The sequence below is a fragment of the Pestalotiopsis fici genome, assembly GCF_000516985.1.
Source record: "Pestalotiopsis fici W106-1 unplaced genomic scaffold PFICI_Scf_8, whole genome shotgun sequence".
Lineage (NCBI taxonomy): Eukaryota > Fungi > Ascomycota > Sordariomycetes > Amphisphaeriales > Sporocadaceae > Pestalotiopsis > Pestalotiopsis fici.
In genome coordinates, this window is record NW_006917098.1 from 2,280,751 (window position 1) to 2,305,130 (window position 24,380).

Below are 24,380 nucleotides of genomic sequence, written 5' to 3' on the forward strand. Positions count from 1 at the left end.
CCCATGAATAATATTGTGACCCTCTCAATTATCCGGGCTGAGACTGCGCTGATTGGAAGATCAAAAAAAGTTGGGTATCTGGTGTTGTAATCCTCCTCCTTTACGGCTAAACATGAGGCATCGTTGCTGTATCGTCTTTCAACAGAATACACGAGGTAGTGGCAATACCTCTCTGGATGGACTTGCTTCCACCGGCTCTCATTCACCTTACACACTGACTAGTCAACCGCTGCAAACCCAGAGCCTCTAACCGCGAGCTTGTCGGCCTCGACATTTCCAGTCGTGATTCCATGGCCCCTCACCCACTGGAACAAGGTCTTTGTTCCCGAAGCATCACGATCGTCAATCTTGGCTCTGATGGCCTGGACTAGATCCTTGTTCTTCACGTCTTCTCCACCTTGCGTTTTCCAGCCCTTGGTCACCCAGCCTCTGTACCACTCGGTAATGCAGTTGAGGGAGTACTTGCTGTCGGTATGTATCTGGATATCTTGGTCCACCGAGACCCTCTGCAGTGCGCGCAAGATGGCAGTCAACTCAGCACGTTGATTTGTTTGCGGCTCGCCCCGGAGGCGCTCAGAGATATTCCTGGTGTGTTGTAAGTCTGGTGCGTATTTTCGTGGTATGGCGGAAACTAAACAAGCACAAACCTTGGGTCATTCTCCCCAAAGAAGACTCCCACTCCTGCTGCGGCCCCAGTCCTGCCGTTTCCTCGGCTACTGCCGTCTGTGTAAATGTGCAAGACGCTGTCCGCGATGGGCTTGTTTGTTTTGCTCGTCTTGCTCTTCTTGGACGGAGGCTCAATCGACACTTCATTCTCGATGGACTTTTGGCCGGCTTCGTCGCCGTATATTTGAATGTACTGGACCGCCTCGGCACGTGTCTTGAAGCTCTGTTGCTTGACGCCTTTCCAATCCTTGATCGCTTTCTGTACCTCGGTCCATTCACTATAGATACCGGGTGCGCGACCAATGGCCACTGCGTAGAACTTGGGTGGCTTCTTGGGATCGGGAGCAGTGTTCTTTACTGGCCTGCCTGCCACGAAGTCGTTGGCATCTTCCTCGTTGTCGAATTTTTTGACTGTACACTCAGCATTAGCCAAATGAGGATCTGGACACTTTCAAGACGAAGAGACTGCTGGCGACCTACATTGTGCGCCTTTGAAGCCGGAAATCTGTTCCTGGCATTCTGGCCAGGTCAAATAGACGCCGGGCTCATGGCCACTGCGGACGGCGTAAAATTTGGGTACGTCGTCGTCCATCTTGCGCTTCTTGCTGGGCGGCATCTTGTCAAAGAGGGGACCAAGTATCTGTTTTATAGTCTCGGTCAAACTGTTGGTTGCGGGCGATCTGCAGGCTGCTGCGCTGGAGAATCCGACACGTCCAAAAGTCGAGCGGGGTGCAGGTTTGACTGCGAAACCGAAGGCTTTGTTCTTTTGGAGACGGGGTCTGGACGCTGCTGCAGAGATTGGCGATGCGCTTCCGAGGGTCCTGATGTTCAAAACGGGGATGTTTCTCATGTGCCCTGGCCGATAAAGAAAAGAAAGAATTTCTTCACGATGAGCGGTCAGGGAGAGGACCAGCAAAGCAGGTTTTGGTGGGTTACTTTTTTTTTCCCCCTCCGTTTGGGACTGTTTTCTTGGTCTGGACGAGAGAGAAGAGGGGGGGGGGGGCGCCTTATGTGGTGCATCGTCCCTCTGAAGCTCTATTCCTTACGGGCGTTGCGTAATAGCAGCGCAGGGATTCGCGCCTCCCGACCCCAAGCGATAAGATAGTGCGTAATTATTAGCGCGCGACGAAGCCCCAGGACCCCTACGAGCTACATTACACACACAACCAACATATAGTAGGTACTAGGTATCTACGATTCGTCCTATCGTCCTTACTCCTGTCCGTTGTCTTACTACTAGCTCGGTACCTTGAATATGTCGTTCCTAAAGCATTCCACTATTTGTGACGTCGTTGAACCCCAGTGCGCTGTACATAATATACGTAAAGCATACCGTTTCTAGATCGCAGGCGCTACGTATGATGGGCGCTAGGACACGGCTGGCTTCGTTTATAAGATCTTATTTTGTGTGCAGAAACTTGAGTTCGTCCAGCAATCATCTGCATCTATGTATAAACTGCCTGGTGTACCATCAAAGCCCTTCTCGCATATTGCATGGCCAGATGATTGTGGCCATTCGTCCCAAGCCATGGGAGGCGTTCTACATATTATACATGGGACATGAATGCCAGGCGGTGACTTGTTGATGTACTCTTTCATCCACCCCGCAAGAATAGAAACGTCCCAAAATCCAATGCTCATGTTGACTTATCTCGTAATACCAACACCAAAAGAGGAATACCTAACTCCTCTGCTTGAAAATCACAAACGCCAATGCTGATGCTTCTTATGCATTAGGAGGCCAAAAGGCCTTCGCGGAAGGGTGATATAACGGCTGGCATCGAAGCCATGCTGCTTCTTGAGGATGATGTAATCAAGCATGGAGATGACTGTTGACAGGCAGGCTGTCTGCTTCATCGGTCTCCCATTCCCATCCTAGCATACTCCAATTGAGCTCTTTGCGCCAGTGAAGGCCCAGTCCCTGACCGCCTCCACAAGGACCATTCTCACAAGTGTTGTCGCCGCCGCAAAGGTCGTAACCACGATCCTCGGAGCCCATGCCGCCAGTCAACGGCATACGATGTCGAAATACAATTCGGCCCATGCGCGAGTGCAAGATGGCCATGGAACACATGGTGCACGGCTCATGTGTCATGTACAGCTCCAGATCGTGGCAGAGATAGCCGTCTGGAGATGGGTGATCTGCATCGAAGACAACCTGCTCATCACTTAAGATTGGGCCGTCCTGAAATGCTTCGAATTCAAGGATTGGGTTTGATTGAGCAGGTTCGCGCTTCTCAGCCCGGACTAGCTTTTGTGCAACCATGCTGATGGCACGCAGAGCTGCATGAGCCATCGGGTTGCCGTCGCGGCCTGTTCTTCCCTGCTGATGCCAACGGGCATCGCCCGCCAGGGCAACAATTTCCACCTTTTCCTTCTCTTCAGGTCCTTCGCGCAAGTCATCGTCTGCTGACCTGTCGGGCTTTCTACCATCCTCTGACTTGGTCTCTCCAGTATCTGATGTATCGCCTTGAATGGCCTCGACACCGCCATCCGAAGCGTTGCCATCAGGCTTGTTGCCTTCGATTTTGATCTGATCAGGCTTGGACGGAATCGTGCGCTTGATGATGACGGCGCCGATGGGCTCACCAAAGCCTGCCTTCTGGGTTTTTCTAGCGATTTGGTGGGCAAGATTCATCCAGACCGAAGCATCACGAGCCACGACACTTGTAGTGCGGCAAATGTTGCTGGGGTGCGGACCAAGCGGGTTGTTTTTGCGATAAACGCACTGCCAGAATTGCTGCGACCACAGGTTTGCTTGAACTTGAGAAGTGGGAGCCAGAAGCGGGACAGGAATCAGGCCGACGAAGATGTCATCACCAATGCCAGGGATGGCTGAGAGTCCTTTCAGAAGATCTTCGTAGTTCATTTCCTGTTCAGGGCCGAGCAAGATATAGAGGTACTGGGACTTTCCGGTGTGTATTGTCCTTCCTGTAGTGCCATCATTCATGAATTTGTTCTTGAGATGAGATGGTAGATCTGTTGGTTTGGTGCATCGTCGAAGATGAGGGAGGTTCTTAGCCTGATCATCGCCGACTAGGGACCTGACAACACTATGACAACGATTAGCATTTGAAAGCCGTGATCAAGTATCATTTGGACGCCGCATTGGCTTACTTGACGACATCATTAGTAAATCTAGTCGGTGCTCGCGTAACATATGCATAGCCGACAGAGAGGTTGTCTCGAAGTTCCAGAGTGGTCTTGAGAGGGACGAGAGTGCCAGTATAGATATTTTGAGGAATAATCTGTCGCGCGACAGGGTCGAGCGTCTCGACTACTTCCTTCATGGAATCGCCCATAGCGTATACCTAAGCAAGAAGACCCGGCCCTCGGCTATTCTTCTTCTTCTTCCTCTGACGAAGCAAGGTCTCAAGGGCCGTAGTGCAGCGCGGTTGCTATCGTATGACGTGGGGTTATGCTTTGTATGGCCGACAACAAAGTTCTAAGCTGTGTTTACGGAGAATGAATCTTTCGCATTGGACAGCTGAGTGGTGGCACCCAAGATGGTGGAAGACCTCCGTTATCCTTCGGTCGGAGTGGACGTGGGGGAGAAGCAGATGCCTTCTGAACCAGGAAGTCAGCCAAGGCTCTGTTCCATAGCAGAACGGAGGTTGCGCTGGGTGGTGACGGTCAGTTGGTGTTCTGCGGAAAGAGTCGTCAAGAGCAGACAGAATGGTGAAGTTGTTGAGTGAACTTACCAGTGCAAAAGTACAGAGCCTGAGAATAGGCCAACTGTAGTAAGACACGACACTATAAAAGGCAATTTTCCAAGACGAAGCGGCGGGCAATGATGGACTGATGATGGTGCTACTCAGGCGCAAATGGGAAGAGGTGGTGATGGATCCTTGTCACAGCGTGGGGAGTTGGCGCAGTACCTCGAAGAATGCCTTGTTTGTTGTTTTCTTGGTCGTCGGGGAGGGCAGTGAACAAGATTGGCAAGCACCTCAGCCAGCGAGATCAATGGTTGGTGGGGAGGTGGAATGCTGACCCTGTGACGATGGGGAAGGTGAAGAAGCTCGTTGCGATTTTTTTCTTCAGAACTTCTGGAACTGATGACGGCGTCTCTGCGGGAAGTCGGCGCCAAACCTGATCCATAGGCAATCGCTGGTAGGAATCGCAGAGAAGCTTGTTTGATTCTTCTTTCCCAGTGAGACTGCCTAGGTATTGAGCAAGAAAAGTTTGGCGGGGGGGGTCTGGGACGATTATTGACAATAGCTCTCGGCGATTGCTGGAGGTAGGTGTGATGTGCATGGATTGAGTGCCGTCCTTCTTGATCGTGCAACATCGTGGTGGAAGGCACAATTGACTTTTAAAGTGGGTCTTCTACTTTGGGCTAAGAGGACCCTGCATGGGAGGTATTGACACCACCAATGACAGCAATTGAGCTCCAGCTTTGGGCCAGACTTGGGTGATGTCAGCAGGTACATATGTAGCTTAGCAGCCAAGGCAGCTTCAAGTTATGTAGGTCTGTACCAGATCTCAATTGTCCTGCTGCTCATTGCGCCGGTCGCTGTTGCTCCCCTTCGATGGAAAATTCTTGACCTCCAAGGCACCCACCAAAGGTGCATGTGCTCTCCAGACTGCGCTGGCTTGACTGAGGATACATAGGGACGACCCTAATTCCCAGACCTGGATCGTTACTGTACCTATGATGATCTCTTTTGCACTGCAGTAGCAGGGCGTGCTGATGCAAGCTGGTCCAGGCTATCTACATTATCTCCCATGTGCATGCACCATGTCAGTTTGAGGCGATGCCAAAATTACCTGCACAGCATGTCTGCGTGGTAGTATATGAAATTTGTACTCGATTGAGCTGGATTAGAGCACATTTCCTCGTCTCATGGTCAGGATACTGTACATAAATAGGTAGGTATCTACCTTAATTAAGTATATCGTAGGCAGTCGTTCAAGTGTTCCGCGGCAAGCTCCACCGTAAGCCACTACATGAGAAAGTCGCCAGCCTGCCTTATCGCATGGGATTAGCTACTACCTACAGCATATTATGGGTGTCAATGCATCATCCGTAGAAGTGTTGTCATGAAAATAGATAACGAGATGAATTAGTCCACACTTTGCATCTGACGGGTTCTTGCTACAATTATCAAGTCATGGGAGATATGTCTCGTCTCTCCAATGATGGAATGAAAGGTATGATAGTCTAGGGGTAAGAGTGAAACTGCGCGGCTGACCCCGCGACGGCGATACTTTGCTTCAGTAAAGCCGGGTCTGGAGCATTGCATTATAGGTGAAAATTGCCTGGACACTTCATGGCTAAACCTTGATAAGATGCAGAATCCAAAGTTCCAGGCCTATGTTGGAAGAGACAAGTCATCATCATCTGGTTTAGCCCGTTCTTTCTTGCCAGCCGAGCAAGACTACTATGTATGATTGATGCGTGGTGCCAAGTGTCTCGATGCTTGCGATTGGCTGATGATACCACATTGGGCATTCTCGTCGTCTCATTCGTCAAATATGATCTGCCTATAGATCGGACTCCGTGCCACTCAGGTAATGTGCGCATTTTGATCTGTGTGCCCACGCTTCATTGTCGCTGTAGCAAAGGAGGAACATTTGCTTCAGTGAGTCATCCTTCCCCTTACCGAGTTACTGAAATCTCATGTATTCGAGCTCAGAGTTTCCCATAGACAGTTAACAAATAAGATTACGTGGCTAGCAAGCAAGCTTCTCCCTATCATCTGGGGGAGGAGTGCATCATGTGGAGAGGAGACCCCGATAGAGTTTCCGCATCTGTTCCTGCGGATGATGGTTGACCACCGACACTACCAAACTAACATGCCGCACGAGACGGAGGCAGTAGGACCATTTGCCTACCGGATCTCCGGCAATTTCACGTAATCGCCAGGTCTTGGTCTGGTACAGTCTGAGCTCGTCGCAGCGTTGCTCAGAACGCCCAGAGTAAGGTACCCACGATAGGTAGGATATATTGAGCTCGAGATTAGGATGAACAGCTCAGGTAGCCAAGCCTGCCTTGGCATCGTGAGGTATCATGTCAAAACATGGCACCGTGGTACAAAAGGGGCATTGCAATGACGAAAGTACGTCTTGGTTGGATGCTTCAATGTTTCTAGCAATGAGTGCTGGAATGTTCGTTGGCAATGAAAGCAAGCAACATATAATATTAGTTGAACAAATGGGCGACGAGAGTTTTGCACGCTTCGTTTGGCAGTGGCCAGCTAGGTGGGAGGAAAATTACCCAATCTGGTTGAGTAAGTAGTGCGTGTGGGGGCCCAGCACAAATGCTCCTCCGCCTACGGCGCTCGTCGAGGTGTCAAATAAGCCACCAGCTCAAGGGTGTGTAATGTGAAGGTTGGAGGCAGTAATGAATCCGTTCCCCATGCTTATTGAGACAGTACATAGATAAAGTAGCAAGGCTCGCAACCTGCATCTGTCCAGACAGGACAAACCATAAGCAAACAACCTTTTCCCTCAATAAATCACAGCAGTCACTACACTCCAAGTCGAGCTCATGAAAGTTCATGCGTCTCATCCGGCCTATGGTGTTTATTCATAGAAGCCGTATCTTCTTCAACACGCGCATAACTTTTTCTGCCATCCTGAACTCGAAACATGACGAGAGAAACGCAGTAGCACTTGTATGAGACGAGCAACACTACCTTGCATACAAAAACGGTGTCAATCGTGACGGCGAGCGCGCCTTGGGCTTCCGGTGGCCTCGGACTTATCTGGGACCTGGTTCCTGAGACATGTGCAACTGACAGTGTCGTATACCAGTTTCGACAAGCTCCAGAATTCGATTTTCAACTACCTATATCAAAAGGGCGAAAAGGGAGCTGCCGATCAGCCAAGACGGCGTCTTACTGTTTGTGTTTCTCTCAGTTTCGCCAAGGCGCGGAACCATCCAACAGTTGAGGGCCACAAAGAAGATAGGCTGAAGTCCAGGTGCTCACAGCGCTGAGACCCAGATACTCAGGGTTACGCAGGCCCCTCTCCTACCTACCTACCTACTGGCATTACATTACAGTGCAGTAGGTAGCACTCTTGTTTAGTGCTCCTGCACTCATTACAAGATTGCTGCCAAGGCTGCATACAACATTGCATCCAGAGATAGGACCGACCCGGCCGAAGCGATTCTGACCCACGACTCGAGGCCGATAGGCTTTTGTATTGGATCGCGCACAGTCAAGGGCCCAACTCAGCACTGACAGTTACTCACAAAAAAACATAAAAACAAAACCCAAAGGCTTGGAGCGAGCGGGTCATACATCACAATAAAGCCGTCCGCAGGGGTGCAAGTTGAAATACCAGTATTGCCGACGACGGTCTTTCTCGTCATCAAGCATTCCACCCTCGTCCCATCGGCCTCTTCTTTTCTTTCCCCTTTCGATTCTCTCTGCAAAGTACATCTCTACAGCGCGGCTGGGAATAACAAGTGGGCACGGAGATAGTAGTAGGTCTTGTCAGTCCACTAGTATTCCCTTCTGTGGTGTACATTGCCTACATAGGCAGGCAGACCGCAGCGCTCGAGATACGCGGACTACATTACCTACCTACCTGTTGTCCTCCTACATACCCACATACATACCACCATTATTTCCTTACCTACAATATAAGGTACTCGCGGCCACCTCCAGTCAGTCCTTTACGTTAAAGTCGGACGCCGGACACCGAATCTGAGTCTACATTACAACAACCTTGAAGGTAGCAGCAAGCACAATTCCTATAAAGCTGCCATCCAGTCTCTGCCCAGCCGCCAATTTGCCAATCTTGACTGCCACACGAGTACCTAGCAGCAACAACACAACAGGGTTTCTGGTTCATAAAAAGACATTACTGGGCGCACTGCATTCGCTAACGCGCCATCGACGTAACTGCTGGGACCCGAGTGCGCCATTCATACATTAGCTGGCCGGCCCACGAACCATTCGGTGACTTCCCAATTGCGGACCACCTTTTTTAGCGGGCTCTGGCTTTTAGAGGACAAAACAGGACCCTCACTGACCTCAACGCTGCTGCGGATCCCTGCTCGCGCCCCCGAATCGCTTCTGCCGCGACCGGCGCTGGTGGAGCTCGGAGCAAGAAGAAACCGCCTATCTAACCCTACGCTACCTACCTAACTACCAGCCAGCCTGCACTACATACCTTACCTGTCTGTAGAGGCAAGAGAGACCCTGAATTTTTTTTCTCCCCCTTCTCACCCTGTGCCAAAAGATATGTCACAGCCTGCGGTCGCTAGACGGATCGGTCATCACCATCACCTCAATACACCCGAACAACGACAACAAGTCTTTGGTCTGTCGCCTGGCATCGAGCCCTCGCTGCCTTCCCCGTACCAGGCCCATAAACTCACAGCAGGTACGTTCCTATCTCTCTCAGCTGCAAGCCATCATATTACCATTCTTAGCCCTATGTGGTATGGGGCCCTGGTCAGACAAGTGTCCGCACGGTCCGGGAGCTGCAACTTGCAAGGCATGAAAGGTCAGCATTGACTTTGCGGTAATGGACTAATCGTACTACGTACTACCACTATTACCGTTGCGCCGCCCATATCGCCCCTCCAAATCTATTATGTACTGCCCCGTCCGATCCTACCTTTTTTTTTTTCCAAGAGAGTAAAGCTTTCGACCAAAGGAAGAGAAAAAATTACTCAGACCTCCTACCACCACCGAGTCGAGGACAAATCAGTTGTGTCGCGTCGCGCTCATCATCTCATCAACTCACTTTGGGCTCTTTATTTTTTTTTCTTGAAAAATTGTTTTGCATATCCAGACAATTGTTCTCTTTCTTCCACACGTACAACATATCTTTTATAGCTGACTTCGTTGCGCTTGGCCTGCAGATCTCCAAGCTGCCCGCAGACAGAAGACGCCCCAGCTTCTGACACAAACCCAGCAAGCGATGGCCAATCAGACCGACAAGAACCTTGCCCCAACTTCTCATGCAGGTATTCCCAGATCGATCCCAGAGTCCGGGTCGCGATCCTACGCGACAACTCCTACAAACCTAGACACTGGATATGTATCCAAGCCCAATGATGTGATCAAAGATGGACAACAGAGGTCTCGCGGAACCTCAATCTCGTCCAAGACCTCGAGTGATTCGACGGGTTTGATGGCTCCTCCAGGCGCACCGCCGACATCCGCAGAGCATCGCCCGCCACCTAACCCGGCTTCTCTTGCACAAGCATTGAGGGCTGTCAACGATGGCACCAACGAGCTGTCCTTGAAAGATCGCCTTCCGCCCAATGACTCTCCCTACACCAAGAGTATCTCCTCCACGGCGCCTGCCTCGCCTCGAATCCCACCCGTCCGACAGAATTCTGGTACGCAGACTCCGAGAGTACGTCCTCATGCTACAACGCTCAACATCCCTGGCATGACCAAGTCGACTATATCCCCAGATGGAAAAATTGCAGATCGTGATGTCGCCGCCAAGCTCGTCATCATCATGGTTGGTCTGCCAGCCCGTGGCAAGTCGTACATCACCAAGAAGATCAAGCGCTACCTCTCATGGCAACAGCATAACACTAGAATTTTCAATGTCGGAAACAGGAGACGTATTGCAGTTGACGTACATTCGCCCGTCCAGCAAAAACACGAAAACCCCATGGACACGCATGCACAGGTCGCTCAAATCCTCTTGAACGGCAAGGAAGCCAAAACCGAACCACCACCGCAAGAGAAAACGCACACGGAGCCTTCGGATTGGAGCCTTGATGACCCGAAGAATGCATCCCGCGTGGATCAGTCGGCCAACTTTTTCGACCCCAAGAACCCGCAAGGCTCCAAGATCCGAGACCAGCTTGCTATTGATACGCTGGATGAGCTGCTGGACTACCTACTTACTGGAGGCGGCTCCGTTGGAATTCTTGATGCCACAAACAGCACCATCGAACGTCGCCAGAGACTCTTTGATCACATCAAGGCAAGAGAGCCAAAGCTAGGCATCCTCTTTATTGAGAGTGTGTGCCAGAACCCAAATGTAGGCCTGCTATCGAAACTTTGTCATATCTTGGATCAAGTGCTAATCGTACCGAATCAATAGATTCTGGAAGCAAATATGCGCCTCAAGCTATCAGGACCAGACTATAGGGACAAGGACCCCGTCAAGTCTCTCGAGGACTTCAAAGCCCGTGTCAAACAGTACGAGAGTGCCTACGTGCCGTTGGGTGACTATGAAGAGGAACATGAGATGCAGTACATCAAGGTGGGCCTCCCCCTGTCCAAGCTCCCGTGCCTAGGTACCCAAGTAAAATGCTAACTCATGCCATAGATGATTGACGTTGGCAAGAAACTGACTCATTACGGTCTTGAGGGCTTTCTCTCTGGTGGCATCGCCCACTATCTCTCATCATTCAACCTGGCTCCTAGGCAAATCTGGATCACAAGACATGGCCAATCTGTGGACAACCAGCTTGGAAAGATTGGCGGTAACTCAGAGCTAACTGAACGCGGGCATCTCTACGCACATGCGCTGTACAAGTTCATCACATACCAACGACAACAATGGTTGGTCGAGGCAAAGAACAAGCTTGCTAAATCGACCTTCCCACCGCTGCCCGGTGATAGGTCGCCTCCTTATCCCGAAATGAACCGGGAGTTGGACGAGAAGAACACGTGCGTTTGGACGTCGATGCTCAAGCGGAGTATCCAGACAGCGGAGTATTTCGAAGCAGACGATGATTACGACACCAAGGCCTTTGAAATGCTGAACGAATTGAACGCAGGCAAGTTCGAGGGCTTGACGTACGAAGATATTGCTCGCTCCCATTCGGATGAGTATCATAGACGACAAACCGACAAGCTACACTATGTCTATCCTGGCGTCGGTGGTGAAGGATATCTTCAGATAATAAGCAAGCTGAGGGACATGGTTCGCGAGATCGAACGCATCAAGGATCACCTTGTCATCATCGGTCATCGGTCCGTGTGCCGGGTACTGATGGCATATTTCATGGACCTCACACGGGATGACATTGCCGATCTCGACGTCCCCCTTGGCATGCTCTATGCAATCGAGCCAAAACCATATGGCATCGAATTCCATGCCTACAAATACAACGAGCAGCAAGGCTGGTTTGACGAGCTGCCAAATTACAAACCCGCCAAGACTGTCGACCAGAACGCTTGATGAGTTGCTCGCAGCCTGGCGAGTTTGTGTACATTAGTGTGTATGATATATCGGAGTCGTTGATGACCAGAATGGAGCGTCATGAACGAAATGGAAAGGGATGGAATATCTCAAACTCATCACAGTAACGGCGTTTAGGATCTGTATGGCTCTTTGAATTGGGGACCAGCAGGGGGTTGCTTTTTTCTTGTTTTGTTTCCCAACACTGGTGGCGTTTAGCATGATACACACGACACTGCGTAAGAGTTGCCCGACTACGAATTTTGAGTCTGGGGGTCTGCAATGATGGCGAGGGACTGCGTTACAAGTCATACCATGAGCGTGACTGGAATTTTTGGGTACACGCAGTTTTTTTATTGTGACTTGCGAGCCATGAAAGGCAGCACCTCTACAGCAGGAGTCATTAGAAAGGCATAGGAAAAGCACATAATTAGTGGTAGAAGGTACATAGATCCAGCTAGCTACCTAAAAACCGATTTTAATCAATTTTTACCTCCAAGGCGATTCGATTTCATGACAATGGTTGGTTGCTTCCTAGATATATATCATGGCCCATTGTTGGTCATGAGAAGAAAACAGCCAAGAGCAGTTCTGGCAACATACGTAGCGGGTGATGCTGGATATGTGGAAACACTTCACTAGAACAGGCAAGACGACGGAGCAGACGAAAAAGCCATGGTGTAGTATCGTAGAAAATATGGCATCATGATGTCGGGAATGGTATTGTTTGGGGGTTTCGACTATACAGTTATCCTCATGAAGTGAGAAAGAAAAGAAAAGGTATCGATCGATCCGTCGATAAAACGGAACCATAAAAAAAATGGCAATGCCAGACCGGCCCCTCCAAGGAAAATATCTCCAAGAATCATCTCCGACGCCATCCTCCGCAGCCCTTTGCATTTGTAATTCAGTTTGCCGCAGCCCATTCATCCATCCATTCGTCCATCCCTCCATCCCAATTATACATTTGGATTTCCCTCCGCGCTCCGCGGGGCGGCTGTCATTGCTTTGTATCATGGGCCACTATGCCTTGGAATATCGCGTACAATGTTTCCATGGCCCTCGTGATTACCATTGTGCTGAAACACTTTCTAGCATCATGAGTAACCTTTCCCTATTCTATTCCTCGAAATGTAAAGTAAAAAAAGGAAGAAAAATGTTTTCCGCTGTCATCAACCCTTATATAACATGAAAAGACTTTCCGCCGAGTGACTCCGTCCATGGGGTACAATGATAATGTGGTATAACGCTTCTTCTTTTGACCATTGAAACGCCGAGAAGATGCATTTGGTTGCTTGCTCCGTGTATTTGCAGGCATGTGGTACGGTGGATGCAATGTTGATATTAATTGAACACACATCAAAAGAATTTGGACATGGCCGTGCTCAAGTCGACAAAGTCGACAGGCTTCGTGACATAGTCGCTGAAACCGGCCTCGACACATTTCTCTTGGACGTCGGACATGACATTGGCTGACAGGGCAATGATGGGCAGTCTACTATGGTTGTTCTGCTTCTCCCACGCTCGAATGTCGCGACAAGCTTGATAGCCGTCCTTTCGAGGCATGTGAAGGTCGCACTATAAATCTGATTAGCTTCAGAAGTTCTCGCGCGGCGGCGATGTTGAGCACTTACCAATATAAGCTTGTAGAATCCGGGTGGCCGGGAGAAGACCTTCTCCGTACACTCAACGCCGTCGTTGGCAATTTCTGCCACGATACCAACCTTCTTGAGATACCTGACAAGGACCTTTTGATTGACCGGATTGTCTTCGACGAGCAGCACCTTATAGCCCTTGTTGCCAATCCGCTTCTCAATATCAATGTAACTTTGCCGTGTAGTCTCCACCATCTGTGCAGCACTCGAGCGATTCCGGTCAATGCTGAGATCTCGCAGTTTTGCTGGATCAAAGACAGCGGCAAACCGTGACGGTTTGACTGGCTTGTAGATGAAGGTGGCAAAGTTGCCTTCAAGAAGCTCTGGGTGGCCATTCTCGGAAGCGAGTTTGATGACAGCTTGGCGTTGCAGAGAATCAGAAAGAACAAGGACTGTGGTCTTACCACTTGAGGAAGCCTTGATTCTTTCCATGACTCTGACTATCTCCTCGGCAGAAGGCAGGTTGAGGACAATGTGCGTAAAGGTGACCGACTCTTCCCCTCCTATCAACTTTCGAGCCTCTTCGACAGTAGCTAATGCTGTGATCTGGTGAGGCACATCTTTGGGCAGTGTTATTTCAATATGTTTCGTCGTAGCTTCCCTGCTGAAAGTCTGCGGACAGATGATGAGAATTGAGTACATCGGAGGTCTAAACTGATCAATCTTTGCAGAAAATCTCAACAGGTCTGGCGTCGGTGTGTCACTGATAGAAAGTCCAGCAAGGGGCATCTCGAGCTTCATCTGGGACAGATCTTGACCACTAGCCTTGGCTGCTTCGCTGAAATGCGCCAGACCAGCATTGGCGGACGATGTAGAAGACGCCGTAGTAATTTGTGACCGCGCCGAGCGGATCGAGGGATCAGAACCGGCTGAAGACGTGAGTTCAGGCGATACAAGACTCGCATCCGAAGAGGGACTATCCCTGGATGACAGTTCCGCAATCTTTTGTGACGAGAACGGTTGGGCTGTCAGTGTCGGTGACACATGTTGTTCCGCAGTCTTTTGCTGTACAGGCGCCGCGGGCGGTGAGAGCGGTACACCGGGATGATCCGATGCTGTGGGAAGGCCGAATTTGGCTGTAAAGGTAAATGTTGAACCCTTGCCTGGCACTGCAGAGCCGTCCATCTTGCCGCCGTGCAGTTCGACAAGTTGTCGTGAAATCACCAGCCCCAATCCACTTCCACCATGTTGGCGGGTGCTGCTTCCATCGATTTGACTGAAAGGCTTGAAGATGAGCTCCGACTCTTCTTTAGTAAAGCCTCGACCAGTGTCAATAATGGAAAACTCCAATATAATGGAGTGCTCATCGCGTTCTTGACGCTGTATAACTTTGCAACGACTGAAGACTTCGCCTTGGCTAGTGAACTTGATGGCGTTGCCTATAACGTTGAGAAGCACTTGGCGGATTCGAACCTTGTCACCCTTCACCCAGGAGGGCACATCTTGTTCCACAACATAGTTGAGCTCCAGTCGTTTGGCAATGGCCATGGTGGAAACCAGCTCGTTGACATCCTCAATGAGGGATCGAGTGTGGAACCATTCGAAGTTGAGCTTCATCATGCCCGCATCAACCTTGGAAAGATCAAGAATATCGTTGATAATCATGAGCAGGCTGTTTGCGCTTGTCTGAATTGTATTCGTGTAGTCCCTCTGCTCCTCATTGAGTATCGTGTCCTGGAGGAAGCTTACCATGCCAGAAATTCCAATCAGAGGCGTCCGAATCTCATGCGACATATTGCTGAGGAAGCGAGACTTGGACTCCATAGCCTCCTTGAGCTTGGCTTCAAGTAGCTTGTGATCGTTGATATCGGTGGCAGAACCGAAGTAGGAGCTCTCGCCGGTGCCGAAATTGATATTGTTGATCTCGACGCATCTAATCAGATGCCAGCGGTATTCGCCAGTCTTGGATCGGAGTCGAAGCTCCGTAGTATATGAGAGCCGTCCTGTGCTATCGGTAGCAACCTTGATGATACCCTTTCGCGCCAGTTCATCGAGATCCGTGGATGACAACGAGGAGCTCGAGCCACTGCTCGAGTTCTTGCGAGACAGAGATCCCTGCGTCAAATGAGTTCCGAAACTGCCAGCTCTGGTGGGTGTGGCTGTGGCCGATGTCTTTGCGCCAGGCATGGAAGTTTCGAAGTATTTGGCCGTGTGCTTTTCCGACGGCAACCTACACTTGGCCAGATCCTCAGGGTGAACAAAGTCAATGAAACCAACCCCCAGGGAATCTTCGAAACTCTGTCCAGTGTAGGAAAGCCATTGTTCATTTGCGAATGTGATACCGTCCTCCTCGGTAGCAGCAAAGATAATCTGAGGAATCAGGTTCGCTAGAAGGCGATGCTTTGCTTCGGACGCCTCTATTTCCTCTTGGCGAGCAGCCACCAGTTCGGCAACCTTTTGGTCATGAATATCCATATACGAGCCGATGAACTGCACGATAACTCCTCGCTTATCCTTGGAGGCGATTGCACGGGCTTGATGCCATCGGTAGACACCATCAAAACGCCGCAAGCGTACCGTGTATGCGAACTGTTCTCCAGTGCGAAGCGAATGAGTCCACTTGTGAATGTATCCGTCGCGATCTTCTGGGTGAACAGAGCCCCAAGGGTCTACGATAAGGTCGGCAACCGTTTGGCCTCTATAGGAGAGATATCTGCTGTTGACCCACATGATCTCTCCCGTGCTTGGCAATGCTACAAACACATGAGCTGGCAGGGAATCCAGCATGAGTCCCTTCAACCTATCAGATGGTGGCAACATGCTGACTTTATCCTCCAGTCCAGGGGTCTGGTTGACATATGTGCCCGAAGGCAATGATTGGAAGGTCGTGGCAAAGTCAGCTCCATATGAGTGCAGTTTGGTATGCCGTTGACTGCTCTGTCCACGCTCACCACTCATGTCTAGCTGTCCACCAGCTTTTGTACTTGTTCGCGGGGCTGACGAAAGTTGGGGGGTTTTCTCATCAGGAGTATGCATAATACTTGACAAATCCGCAATGCCACCGGCGCCTGGTGTAGAAGGTCGAATGTTCGCACTGCCACCTGCTGCACCCTGTGAGCGCTCGTTGGATAATGGGGTATCCTTGATGGTTCGTGCGGGTCGGAGTCCAGGTGTACGCGGCGTGCCATCATGGCCCATGGTGTTGGAATGTACAACCGCTCCGAAATACCCTTCGCCGCCGGCCAATCCTGGGCTGTTACTCGCTGTTCGCCTTTCTACGACCAGACCAAAAGAGCTCGGATCCCAGCTGGAGGATGCGCCAGGCGAGTTCGCAGCGCTTCGCGCTGCTCCCGAGGTATCGCTCGGACTCGTTATACTTCCACCGATAGAAAACTGAGACGGATGCTCAGACGAAGCATATTTTAACCGAGAGAATAGTACAGGATCGGCAAGAGGGCGTCCATCTGGTCCGAGAGCTCCAAATCCAGTTGTGGGTGGCCTCTTGCGCTGCAGACCAGCTACCTCAGTCTCCAGATTCGTATAGTGGCGACACAACGAGAACGATGTTGCGAGATGAGGTGCGAGATGCTCTAGAGAATAGCGTAGGTTTGAAGGATATGGAATCAGCGGGCTCAAGATGGAGAGTATGGCAATGGGGCTTTGGCGTTTGTCCTTGAGAGAGTCAGCCGAAGCTGGGCGTTCAGAAAATCCAGAGTCTGTCCCGTCCTGCCGCCCACGAGTTGCGGTCTTCTGTGCCAGTGCTGCTGAGCTCAGCTTGAAGGTTCCAGCCGGCTTCGATAGTAGGATATGTTTCAGTGGAATATGAAGCACAGTCCAAGAATTGTCAACGCCGATAGTCTCGGGTGGCTGGATATCAGTATAGTCATGTGGACTGGGCCCCGGGTTGAAAGAGTCCTCGTCCACCATTGCGTCAGTGAAGAATGGGTTCTCGGCCGGATCTGCCCGGACAGCAGGTGACGGTGCAGGGGACTGTGACCATGGAGATGGGGGTGCCTGCTCGTATTCTTCGTAGCGTGGTGTTGGAGGACGAGGTTCTTCGTCATTCAAGACTGAAAGGAGATCAGCACGCTTGGAGATTCTGTCGCCTCCGACTGTCTTCTTGCTGTGAATAGGGGGCCGCGAGCCTGTGGCAGCAGTTCCAAGAAACGAAGACAATTTGGTGGTCATCTCGGGTCGTGTGGGCTTCTTGGGCTTCTTTTTGGACTTTTCTTCTACCACGGGTTCAAGATAGGGGTAACTGCGGGTTAGAGCTATAACTTTGCCGCGCTCAATCACGCCCTTGATACCATTGTGATCAATCAGGGGATCCGCCTCGAGATCTAGTCCCTGCAGAACAGGAAGCACCCGGCCTTTCACCTCAGGCCGGGAGACAAGTGGCGCATCCCAAGTCTGAATATGTTCTTGTTGCCCCTCAACCGCATCGTGCTCTTCCAATGCCTGCTTATTCAAAGCAGGGCGGGGCGTGCCTGGCATGCGTCTCTCGGCACTTGGAAAGTAACTCTTGCTGCGAGGCATTGCAGCTGGTCGCCGAGGGGCCGCATTCGGCGTTTCTGCGGCCTGAACAGTATGCGACTCCTTTTTATTCTCGTAGGATGTGAAAGAATGTCGGCTTTGCAAATCTGGCCGCAAAACCTTGTCGTCAAGCTGGGAGCCTTCGACGTTGGACGCCATTTCCGACATTTCATCCATGCTGCCTGGAAACAGACTGCTTCGCCCCATGTATTCCATACTGAATTCATCCTCCTCCATGGCATTGTAGGTAGCCTTTTGGCCCCAAGGAACGTTTTCGAGATCGGTGGCATCAGCAGGCACTGACAAGGTCACTCGCTCTGCTCTATAATATTGCTTCATAATCTGGATCACCGTGCTCCACCAGGCATCGAGGCCAGGCTCGGCGCTGAGCATCAATGCTAGCTCGTAAAGATTCGGTGTAGGAAAGTCACGCTCGAGGGGTGGAATAGCGCCAGCGGGCTGGAAGGTCATGGTCGATGCAGGTGTGGATGGATCCGAACGAAGCTGGTCGTGGAGCACCATACTATCAAAGTGACCACCATGATAACTCTGACCGCTGGCAGCCCTATTCAGCGCCGACGGAAAGTAATGAGGTGTCATCATGCGTGGAAATGGATAAGAGGGCGTCCTGGCAGCCAATCCTGGGGTATAGCCTGGGGTCATGCCCCCTCGTATTGTCTTGTTAGATTCTGTCGAGGCTGTAGGTATGTCGGAGCTGGACACCGACCCGGAGGCTGGGGACAGGGACAACTCCTCCCGGATGGGAGAGACACGCTTGGGCGATTGAGGAGCCCGAGCAACAAGTTCCCGACGTGCAATATCGCGAGCCAACCGTTCCTTATACTGGTTGATTATAGATTGTGAATCAATAACTTCAGGTGACCCTTCGGCGATACTCACGCCCTTGCCTTGCTTCTTCTCGCTCTTTGGCGAGTCCAACACGTCGGAGCGCATGATCTGTTTGATGCGCGGGCTCTTGCTCACGGGTGAGGAGGCATCATTAGTTTCGGGCGCATTGGAGGATGAGCCGCCGCCGCCGCGGAGTGAGAGTGGGACATGGCCGGTCTCACGGCCATATTGATGGCCTGACGTCGACGGAGGCCTTGGAAAATGCGGCATGCCTTCTACCAGCACATTGCACCCGGTGTCCCTGTATTCTTCCGCATAAGTCCTCCGATTGTGGTCGGCTATCGTGTGTGAGGATTCGGTGTCGTCATGTGGCGCCGGCAGCGATCTATGCGGGGATTGTGGTGACTTTGAGGATGGTTGTGGCATTCCTTACGAATGCATTCCCCCGTCGTCTAGATGAAGAAAAGCAGAGGGTGAATACGTCAGTGCTGAGAGTGAAGTGTATGTCGTGTGTGCGAAAGGAGACGTGTATGTGAGTGTGTGAGTGTGTGTCTGGCCAGGGCAGGCAGGTACGGTAAGTAGGTTGGTGTTCCCGACGGTTTTTTGGCCTCCTCCTACTACTACTATTCGGATGCAGTTCTCCTACACACAATGGTGCATTGCCTGGACTACACACAAGTTCTTTGCTGATCGTGATCGATGTACTTTTCCGTTGGATGGCAGGGGTGGGCCTTGGCCAGGGCTTGGGCAGAGAGCACTGGCGGCTTCGGGTGTTTATTTTGTTGTTTATTATGGGTGACCGAGGGTAGCGTCCAGTGTGTAGGTAATGTAGGTACAGTATCGTCTCTTCTGCCCAGTCCAAATCGATGGAACGGATGGGCTGAATGGAGTTAAGGTGGAAAAGTTGATGTTGCGGGCGGGTATCTGGGCGATCCTAGGGGCAGACACTGCGGCTTGTCTATTATGACGTAACGGTGCCTGGTCGCTTGACAGCGCCCCCCCCTCTCAAAATATCCTCTGGGGCTTGTTCTAACGGGAGCTTCTTTTTTTCTCTCTTTCCTTCTTTGACGCACCGGCTTTGCCGTGCCACCCAAGCAGAGAAAAGAAACCCAACGAGCGGCTATGTAATCTGGGGAATGACGATGGGTTGAAAAGAGAAAGAAAGAAAGAAAAACCACACTATTATGCACAATTATCTTAGACGCACGCCAATGAATGGGTATGGCAGGCGAGCTGTAGGTAGTAGGTAGGTAGTAGGTAGGTTAGGTAGCAGCAGCAGTACCGTAGATCAATCGATCCATTAATCAGACCAGACCAGAAACAGGCATTGAAGAGAAAAGACGAGACAGCATTGCAAACAAATGCGGACAGATATCGACCAACAGCTGCAGCGAGGCAGCGCGCGGCGTGGTTTTTCGAGCCCGCGTGGTCATGGCCCAGAACAGCATCTAGCAAGAAAAATGCTGCCGCCAAAGAGGGTCCCTCGTCTTCAGCATCCAAGTTTGGCGGGCATTAGATAGATGATTCTACCTATTCTGTATCCATCTGTGATCCACATTGCAACTCCATTCATTCTTCGAAGCCGGTCCCCTTCCTTGCCCGTCGTCACCTTGTTCGCTGGCGTCTTTTCTCTTCTTCTTTTACTGCTTTGTACACAGAATACTATCTTCAACTGCTTATATTATAAGCCCTAACAACCACCTTATTTTGTTTGCTTAATACTTTCGCGACCTCGCATGGGAACCTCGCCAAACTATTGCCCTACACGTACAACAAACATTTGTCGCATGCCCACGAGGTGCGATGCAGGGCCGATACCTTTGTTGCCTTCTGTTTTCCCTCCTTTCTCTCACATACCCTCTCCCTCTCTCACACTCTCTCTCACACACACTCACTCATTAAATATCGTCATCTGGCGCCAGTGCTCCGGCCACAACGTGCGTGTTTACATTCGCTTCTTCTCCTTCTGCTTGATTCTGCTACTGCCATTGTGGTTACTGCTGCCTACTTCGACTTCCAAGTTTTGCTTCCCATTCTTCAGCTGCTTTGACTTGAACAGCCAGGCCCGCCAACTAAAAGGGAACTAAAGTTCCTAACCAACCCAATCCTTGAGCGGGATTAGCGAGCCACCTTAATCCTGGCCTCGCCTGGCGCTTGAAAAATCCACTTGCCATGCTTCTTCTCCCCGCTGCCTTGGCCATTGGAGGTTAGCTGGAGACTTCGCTGGCATCTGGGTGGGCTAAGTGAGCGGCTTTCGTAATGTGGAAGCAAGAAACCGCTATTGCGTTTTGGTTTTCTCTTTATTATTGTTAATCTTATTGCCTGGGCCTTTTCTTACCCTGTCCATATCATGCCATTGCAACTTTGCCATGTTTGTGAGGCGAGCGACAATTCAATTGCCATGGCAAGCAGGCAAGCAAGCATGGTTAGGCTGTGTACCTACATTACGCTTGGTTTCCGATTTGCCAATAATTGATATAATCATCGTAGGTACCAACCGCCGGAGCCGCATTGTATGATGGCAATATGATCGAGATCTCGATCCGTTACTGGTCACCATGATCTTTTTTTGTTCGCCTTCACCACCAGACACTGTCACGAAATTTTCTATTCTTATCATTCTGTCTACTCACTTACTCGTGGTGGCGGTCTTTTTGAACAATATTTCACTAGTATTTGTTAAGCAGTGTATCGGCGCGTTCGGCATCTTTTTTCAAGCACAACTACGTCACCCGTCTCACCGTTGCCCTACAATTGGGTTGAGCCACACAGAGACATGGCGTCTGCAGCTGGCTGAGAGGGAGCCCATGTTTTTTCCATGGCAAAAGATTGATGCTCTTGTGTTTTATCTGTCATCTACCTACCTACGAGCTACATATATATGCATTCGGGTCTGCAACGCAGCAGCTGCAGACGACAGACACTTGACTCGTACGGGACGGCACAGGTACCTACCAACCTACATACCTCATGTAGGTCTGCAGTGGCACCTTTCAGATCTGCAGTGTCGTTCGGCAAAAGAGTGCCAGAGACTGCAAGACGGACATTTTAAGACTCCCGCGTGCATTCACCCGCATCCAAGTCTAGATGCCAAACTGTTCCTGATCAAGACAGCGCCTCGTCAGGTGGATCTGCAACTATACCGTCGAAGCATCAATAGTACTCTGTAGACAGCCAAAAAACCCACCAAGTACCTAACAAATATACCTTGCTTAGTGAAGAGCCACGTTGTACCTTACCTTGTAGCATGCCAGACAGCAGCAGCAGTACTTGGTGGGACCGCCACCTCTCACGGCCTCCTGTTGGACGCTTAGGGGGTAACCCTTCAGCTGCGCTAGAATGCGTCTAGCCGGAACTTTTCCACCATTGTGACACAAACCACGAGTCTCTTGTTTGGCGCGGCGGGCGCGCCTGTTCGGTCCATTGCCGTCAGCTCTCGCTCGCGCTCAGGGCAATGAAGCAGCTCGTAACCTGGGGTTCCGACTATGTCTTCAGCTATAGCGTCCGCATAAGCAGCTGAAAACAGAATCTCCTCGGCCATTTGTTTTATTTCTCTATTTCTATTTGTTCACCTAGTCCCTCGCTGAATTTAGCCTCGAAAGCGGCCACGGAGTCTTTGTTCCTACTGAAAGTGAAATCACTTCGACAAAGCTCCAGTATTTGCCAGTGGGTAGTGGTAGTGGACATGACTCTGACAGACCTCTCTGGTGCTCGGCACATGACTGGATATATTCCAAATCAAGGAGCGATCGACTGAGCCCACAAATATTGATTATTTTGCGGACCTGGAATACACGAAATACGTACACAACACGAAGTGAGTGCAACGGCAGTATGGACATACTCTACTCATAATCCTTCTCGAAACACTTGGATAGATTCTTTGTACGGGGCTCAACCGAACCATCTGTCATTAATGGTGAAAACGTCGAATAATGCCCTCGTAAGCGGCCAGACCGCCGCCGCTGTTTCACCAGTTGCAATTCTGCTCGAGTGGCGTTTGCTCCCCGTCCCACTCCATTCGACTTGGTTTTCTCTCGACAATCCGAGACCTTTGACATCAATATTCACTTGCAAAAGAGTAAAGCGACGTATATAGCACCACGGTAGTAGCTTGCGACAGTCGACTGGGGACGCCTACATATCTAGTTATCGCGCAACCACACATCGGTCCAGGATGAGCAAGCGCGTAGTATACTACGATGTACTCATTATATTCGATCAACAAGTGATCAATCTTGGACGACGTAATCGTCGAGTCAATCCAACCGAAGTAACCGATAGCCCATAGCAACGGCCTTGCCATTGTGAAGGGAAGTTGCTTGAATTGACCCCCTTAACTCGATGAGGCTGACTGATCTGCCACCTTTTGAATTATTTTCTGCCCAAGAGTGCATGGCTCTTCCTTGACAATCGTTCGACGTTCCCGCTAAATAGATCCACCAACTGACCCATCCAAGTATAAACTAGAACCCGAGTGCCAAATCGCTAGAAATCCACATCACGAGGACGCCATTCCCACCTTCTTTGCACATCAGTTGGGTAGATCTCACGAGCAAGCCTCCAGTCTTCTCTTGCGAAGAGATCAGGAACCCAATCGGTTCGCCCGTTCAGCACTGGCCGTCGTGAAAACCAATCCTACCCAACCTACTACGCGTTGTACTCAAGTGACACTGCCAACCTCGTCCAAGTTCACACCATCATCAGGCTTGCTGCAAGAGCCGAGAGATGAAATTCGGAAGTCGGCTCGGAATCTGTTTACCACGTGGCTTCGCTTCTATCCTCGTGAGTAGTCTCAAAAGTCTGAGGAATTAGAGTCTGTCTACTTTGCAGGGTTTGTTGAAACTGCCTTTTGCTGGGACAGCATTGTGCTCGACTACTAGATACCCTGGGTGGGACTCTTTAATCCAAGTCTAATGGGCGATTAGGGCTGAGACGGACAGCTTCTATACCGCTCTTGCAGCAACACCTTTTCTTTCCTGCTTAAAGGAAAAATTGGAAAGAAAACGTTGTCTTCTTTTAGCAATAAAAATTTAGCTAGAACTCTTATGGCGTTTATATTTCTTCGTGGTTAAGAATATTACGCAATAAGAAACTGGCTTTATATCAAAGGAATAACATTCGCTTATCCCTCAATATTTAGTAGGAGCTGCACGAGCACACACACCTTTGAGTGACGAGTACGGAATTCATATTGGCCAAATTATTTTGAATTCACTTCGTTTTTTTTTNTTTTTTTTTTTTTTTTCTTTTTGCGAATTACCTTTCCACTGATTCAATGTCCTGCACGGCAGCATAGTACGTACTGCGTCTGGTGCTAACTTATCACCACGGCCGGGCTGACTATCGGAGATCCGTCTCCGTCATCTGCAGCTGAGCCTCGAGCGGCGCTCCACCTCCGTGTGAGTATTATCAGCACGACAACTACCGTGCATATATACGATGCTGAATATGATAACCGTATCAAAAAGCAGAAAACGGGTTGACCATATGTTCCTTGGACCTGAATTGTTCTGTTCACTCTTGAAAGTGAAATTACATTGCCTTTGGATCAATCTAAATATATATGCCATTGTCATCTAATCCGCGATAATAGTATCAACACCCATTTATAGCTTTATCTTT

The 24,380-nt window shown here is 50.4% G+C and overlaps 4 protein-coding genes across 4 annotated transcripts; 1 reads left to right on the top strand and 3 right to left on the bottom strand.

The window, feature by feature from the left end:
• Nucleotides 1–218: 218 nt before the first annotated feature.
• Nucleotides 219–1,282, bottom strand: PFICI_11375 (uncharacterized protein; the record flags this gene model as incomplete). Its single annotated transcript, XM_007839956.1, has 3 exons — nucleotides 219–585; nucleotides 648–1,077; nucleotides 1,147–1,282. The coding sequence occupies 3 exons, from the start codon at nucleotides 1,280–1,282 to the stop codon at nucleotides 219–221; spliced, it is 933 nt and encodes a 310-aa protein (XP_007838147.1).
• Nucleotides 1,283–2,479: 1,197 nt separating this feature from the next.
• On the bottom strand, nucleotides 2,480–3,968 carry PFICI_11376 (uncharacterized protein; the record flags this gene model as incomplete). The annotated part of the gene is made up of 2 exons (XM_007839957.1): nucleotides 2,480–3,719; nucleotides 3,784–3,968. The coding sequence occupies 2 exons, from the start codon at nucleotides 3,966–3,968 to the stop codon at nucleotides 2,480–2,482; spliced, it is 1,425 nt and encodes a 474-aa protein (XP_007838148.1).
• Nucleotides 3,969–8,861: 4,893 nt separating this feature from the next.
• PFICI_11377 (uncharacterized protein) lies at nucleotides 8,862–11,778 on the top strand (the record flags this gene model as incomplete). Its single annotated transcript, XM_007839958.1, has 4 exons — nucleotides 8,862–9,003; nucleotides 9,488–10,629; nucleotides 10,693–10,854; nucleotides 10,921–11,778. 4 exons carry the CDS (start codon nucleotides 8,862–8,864, stop codon nucleotides 11,776–11,778), a joined length of 2,304 nt encoding a protein of 767 aa, XP_007838149.1.
• A 1,359-nt stretch (nucleotides 11,779–13,137) lies between these two features.
• PFICI_11378 (uncharacterized protein) lies at nucleotides 13,138–19,181 on the bottom strand (the record flags this gene model as incomplete). The annotated part of the gene is made up of 2 exons (XM_007839959.1): nucleotides 13,138–13,356; nucleotides 13,413–19,181. The coding sequence occupies 2 exons, from the start codon at nucleotides 19,179–19,181 to the stop codon at nucleotides 13,138–13,140; spliced, it is 5,988 nt and encodes a 1,995-aa protein (XP_007838150.1).
• Nucleotides 19,182–24,380: the final 5,199 nt, after the last annotated feature.